The 5,464-nt window shown below is 59.5% G+C and overlaps 1 protein-coding gene across 1 annotated transcript; it reads right to left on the reverse strand.

Annotated features, from left to right (window-relative positions):
* Positions 1-170: 170 nt before the first annotated feature.
* On the reverse strand, positions 171-4,668 carry Ankrd63 (ankyrin repeat domain 63). The gene has a single exon (XM_052726511.1). It carries the CDS (start codon positions 3,946-3,948, stop codon positions 2,776-2,778), a length of 1,173 nt encoding a protein of 390 aa, XP_052582471.1. The 5' UTR covers positions 3,949-4,668; the 3' UTR covers positions 171-2,775.
* Positions 4,669-5,464: the final 796 nt, after the last annotated feature.

Below are 5,464 nucleotides of genomic sequence, written 5' to 3' on the forward strand. Positions count from 1 at the left end.
ACGGGAAAGATCTGCTGTGGTGTTCCAAAGACATCACTTGCCACCACCCGGCTTCCAGCCACTCCACAGACCACAGACAGAGATGCACCAAGGTGACGTTCCCCCAGAATACCACCACATCAGAACTGAAAAGATGACAGCACCCCTGACACACAACGTGTGAGCCAAACTTCATGGTGCTTGAAGCCAAAATATTTGTATTCTCACACCATTAACAATGTCATTAAAATTAAACACAGTTGAAAATGGAATGTGAGCAAGGAAGGGTCAGAGAAAAAGCAGTATTCACTTGGAGTGTCCCTGCCCTGACCTCCTCTGGCTTTTCAGACACTTTTCAGGTATTGTTTATCTCAGGGGACTGAGGAGAGGCAGGTGTGTGTGTGTGTGTGTGTGTGTGTGTGTGTGTGTGTGTGTGTGTGTGTGTTGGAGTGGGGTGGCAGATCTATCACCACAGAATGGAAAGCAGTTGTCATGAGAAAACAACGCACGTGGTCAGGTCAAGGCTCAGAAACCATAGGGGTTGGCAGCTCCAGCTGTTCTAAAGAGAGCAGGAACTCTCTCAACAGTGGCCTTGGCTTGGAAAATGGCTTGGGGTTCTTGGTAAAGGGGTTCGGGGCACTTTTTACACCCAGTGCTGACTTTACTTGTACACTGTTCCTCACTTCATTGAAGTGAAGACTTCAAGTATCCGGATTTAATATTCTGCAAGAGGAACATGCTTCATGGGTAAAATGCACAGTGGGAGAAGTTACACATCGATGATCTCCGATAAAAGCCGAGTCTGAGTTCCCTGGGCGCAGCGAAGAGAGCGCAGCGGTTGCCACCAGGGGGCAGCAAGGATCACCGGGCTGGCGCGCGGCCTCGGAGCCTAGCCAGCCAAGGAACTGGGGAGGTGCCAGGGCTCTGCAAAAGCTGACTTCCTACCCCGCAGCCGCAGGCCCAGTTTCTCAGCACCAGCATTCTCTCTCTGGGCAGTTCCCTCGGAGCTACTGGTGAGAAACCCTCACACAAAGACAACAGATCAACGTCTTAAAAAGGCTTTATCGCGGGCAGGTGAGGAGCTACGTGCGCACTCTTCGGGGTTCACAAACAGAAACCCGAGGTACGGCCAGAAAACTTCCACTGCCTTGAAGCAGGAGTTTTCACCACACCCCGATGGTATAGATCTCCCACCAGGAGCTAACACTGACACTGGGTCGTAGAGCATGCGACCTGTCAAGCCCCTTTCTTCGCAGCTTGTTGCCTGTCGCCTGTCGAGGCGGTACAGAGTTGGAGGGCAGGGGCGGGGAGAGAGAGAGAGGACAAAAGACTTGGCGGGGAGGGGGCCTAACTACCTCTCCACGGTTGCTTCTGACTCACTAATCTGCCCAGTAATAAAAGCTGGAAGCTGGGCTGGGACTGCATCCCACGCGGTGGGGCACAGGCAGGGGGCCTGGGTCTCGATCTTAGCATCCATCATCTGCCCTGCCCTCCATTAACAGCCCAGCAAGAAGCAGGAGACGTTTAGCAGCCCCCTCCTATGCTCTCTCCGGAGTTTGATGTAATTTAGATCCGGACCTGCGGTTCGTGTGGGCTCCCGACTCCCGCGCTCCGCCGTTGAACGTTGCAAACACTCCAGTCAATTATCCCCCTCGCGGAGGTGCTATTTAAAGAGACATTGTCAGGTTCTTAAGCCTCGGATCAGACCTGCTGCTTTCTGCTTCATACACAAAGGCTCAAAACACGAGTTCTTTTGAGGGTTGGAAGAAATACAATTAAGCAAATCCTTCCTAACTGTTCCACCCTCCTGGAGCACCCACGTGCAGAATGGGGGAGCTGGGAGGAGGAGGTGGGACGCTAAGTCCTTTCCATTTCAGGCCTCTGGGACTAAGTGGAAATATAAGTAAAGCTGGGCCAGGATGAGTGAGGGATTGAACCTCACAGATGAAATTCAAATGCAACCATGCTGGGGGTCAAGCTGGCCCAGGAGCCAAGAGTCAGTAGGGGCTTGGAGGAACAGTGACCCTATAATATCAATGATGTTGAACCCTGGGTCTGACTGAGACAGTCAGAGGAAGCTCATTCTCCAGAAGCGACAACTGGTGAACAGCACGGTACAAAGTCCCCCAATATCCTCATCATCTCGAAGAAGGAGTTTCTACCTCGGAAAACCTTAACCAATGGATTCCTTCATAATCAGCCCTCTGGTCCAAAAAGCGTATGGGGCCGTTTCAAACCTCCCTTTCTCCAACGCTTACAGGGAGGGGAACTGGTAGTTTATCAGCGTCAGCAGGCACGGCGGGCTGGGCCTTTGTTCTCCAAAGCCATCTCTACTGTGGCCGGGCTGCCAAGCTGATAGGAAAGTTAGAAATAAGCAAAGAGTCTTACAGGAACCGAAGCAGAACCTAGGCGGCTGGGCCTCAGGGTCCACTTTCCTGGCTAGAAAGCCTACAGAAGAAGTCTTTCGCACCTCTTCCCCACCCCCCACCCCCAGAACAAGAGAGTCAGGGCTGTCGAAAGGTGAGGGTTCTACACAGGAAATACCAAAGAGCACAAAAAGACGAGATCTCTTTCTCCAATCTGGTGGAGGACTGGTGGAGGTCTTCCTTTAGCAGTAAGGGACAAAGTGTGTGTGTGTGTGTGTGTGTGTGTGTGTGTGTGTGTGTGTGTGTGTGTGTGTGTGTGTGTCGGGGGCGGGGGGCAAATCGCAGAGAAAGGGAAGGACTTGGAGGAAAGGGACATCTCAGTGACCAGAGACAAGAGGGTGGACTTTGCAGGGCTCGACCTTCATGCCCCTTACCGCTGAGCCTGCAGTACCACAGCCTCTGTGCCCGCCTGCCAAGGCTTTGGCTCAGGCACTGAGAAAGGCAGAGCGTTGGTCTCTAATTCCGGGCCACTCTCTGGCCCTGAAGCCTCCCCGACCAGGCTGGGGATGTCTGGGGCTGTGGAACGTCGCCGCAAACCCAGGCGGCCAGAGCCTGGACCACCCTCGGGATGAGGACTAAGGCCGATAGGGGCTTGCACTAGGGTTGGGGGCACTCCCTCCAGCACCTCCTGGGAGCGCCACCGCCCACTCCCCGAAGACTGGGGTGAGTTTGATCGGGCCATCAGAGCTCCTGCCCGAAGGCGTGCTGTCTCCTCCTCCGTCATGGTACCCAACGCTAGGCTCATGCTCCGGCCCAGCTCTGGCCTCTCGCTGCCTGGTGCCCTGTGACGGCCCGAGCCCTTGCCAGCAGAGGCAAGCTCACCTCCGTGGCCGTGGCCGTGGCCGTGACCATGGCCGTGGCCGCCGGCAGCTCGCACAAACCGTGCCAAAAGGGGCCGCGGTAGACGACGGGGGCTGGGTCGTCGACGCTCTGGGCTGGGCGCCGGGGCAGGGCGTCCAGGGGGACTGTCGGAATTGGAGCCCCGGGCCGCGGCCGCTGCGGCTGCCCGACCCCAAGGCCCGGTGAGGGCCTGCACACAGGTCCCGTGACCGCGGGAGGCGGCCAGCTGCAGCGCCGTGAGGCCCGCGCGGTTGGTGCGGTCAAGGCGCAAGCCCAGGCGGCGGAAAGAGCGCACCAGGAACTCCAGCACCGCCCCGTGGCCGCACGCCGCCGCCCACATCACCGGGCTGTTGCCGGCCGAGTCCGCTGCCTCCGGGTCGCCGCTGAACTGCACCAGCAGCTGCACGGCGTCCAGGTGGCCTCGCTCGCAGGCCAGGCTGAGTGCAGTGCGGCCGCGCTCGTCCCGCAGGTTCACGGCCGCACCCTGCTCCAGCAGCAGTCGCACGAAGCGCGAGCGCATGGCGGGGTCCGGCAGCCCCACGGCCACCATGAGCGGCGTACGGCCCTGCTCTGCGCGGCAGTCGATGATGCTGCGGTCCAGCGCGTCCAGCACGAAACGGGCCAAGTGGACTTTGCCGGCCTGCATGGCCTCAAGGAAGGTGCGCGTACCCGCCCGGGGGCATAGGTCCTTGGGCTTGAGCATGGCTCCAGCGACCGTGCTCGGGAAGTCCGACAGCTCCGCACGGGGGCGCCCCTGTTCCCTCACCCCAAGGGGCTACGGCCCCGGCCCGGACACCGGTACCGCTCTTTCCGCGCGCGTAGGTGGCAGCAGCCGAGGGTCCTGCGGTTCCCGCTCAGGTCTCCCTGCTGCTCCCGGTTCGTCTTGCTCTCCTCCCTGGGCCTCCCGCCTGGAGGTGTGGGCTGCTTGCTACTCCCGGCTCCCGCTCAGGCTCGACCTTCTCAACTCTTGGGCCGTTTCCCCCGTGTCCGACGCCCCTCGGTCCCTCGTGGCTTGGAGCAGCGCCACTCACCGGCATCCCGGGCCGCCCGGGCTCCCCTGCTGAGCGGGTGGCTCCCGCCTGGCGCGCTTGCCTCCTGCCTCGGCGGGGAGCGCCGCTCCTCCAGCTCTCGAAGCCTCTCTCCGCCTCCTCCTCTCTTGCGGGGGCCGGGACGCTTGCTTTTTTACTTGGGGGGCTCAGCGGCTCGTGAGGTGCCCGACGCCTAGATACCTGGCTTTATAGCTTCGGGGGTCTCCATGGCAATGGCTGCCCTGGAAGCGGGCTCCGCCGTAAGGGACAGAGACGGACAGGGCGAGGGAGACCGCCCCTGACCCCCCACCCCTTCGTGGGCCACGAAGTTGGGGAGCGGCTCCTCCTCCGCGCTCCCCAGGGAATGCGGCGGCGGTTGCGGGGCGGGGGCGGAGGCTGCTCGCCGGGGGCCACATGCACCCGGCGGGGCCAATCCTAAAGTCGCAGTCTTCTTTCCCCGCCTCCCCGCCTCCGCCCGAGTCGGTACCCTCCGCTGCTTAGAAACTGGCGGGAGCTCCTGCCATCGGTTCTAGGCTAAAGGGACTGGGACCCCAAGAGGATAGAACTGGACAATACACGAGTTTAACTGGGGTGGGGGTGGGGCAAGAGACAGGAGTAATTTGGGGTTTGAGGCATTTGTGCTCCGGACTGAGGGCGCTCAGTCTGGCTGATAACTGCCATCCAAAGTGCAGCGAATCAGTCACACACAATTGTGCCTCCCGCACACGCTCACTCAGAGCAGGGCGGGGGTGCGTTCTCCAATCTCAGACGTCTCAAACCTGACAGCGCGCCCGCATGCTAGTTCCACGGTCGCTGTGAAGCAGGCTGACTAGACACCGGCCGCTGTGACCCAGGGCACTAGGACCTGAGAGGGTGCAGGCATTAGGACTATCCGAGCACCACTCCCTAGTCTCTCCAGGACAAGCTACGGTCCAGGAAAGGGCAAAAGACAAAGCAAAAATTCTCCCACAGGGCTGGATTCTCTCAAACAATAAAATCCTCTCTAGGCCACAGGGTTCTAGACCTGACCCCTAAAGAAAGGGGAGAGCCTGATCCATTTTCAATCAGATGTGTGGAAAAGCCACCGGAGAGCCTCTTCCTTTGGGGAACCAGCTGCTTGGCTCTGGGGAGAGGGGATGCAGAAGGCCTCAGCTGAGATGAGTTACAATGAGTGCCTCACAACTTCCCAGG

The sequence above is a fragment of the Peromyscus californicus genome, unplaced genomic scaffold (genome assembly GCF_007827085.1).
Source record: "Peromyscus californicus insignis strain IS unplaced genomic scaffold, ASM782708v3 Scaffold_7__1_contigs__length_154581171, whole genome shotgun sequence".
Classification (NCBI taxonomy): Eukaryota; Metazoa; Chordata; class Mammalia; order Rodentia; family Cricetidae; genus Peromyscus; species Peromyscus californicus.

Coding starts and splice junctions, on each gene's coding strand:
- Ankrd63 (XM_052726511.1), bottom strand. CDS start 3,948: ATGCTCAAGCCCAAGGACCTATGCCCCCGGGCGGGTACGCGCACCTTC.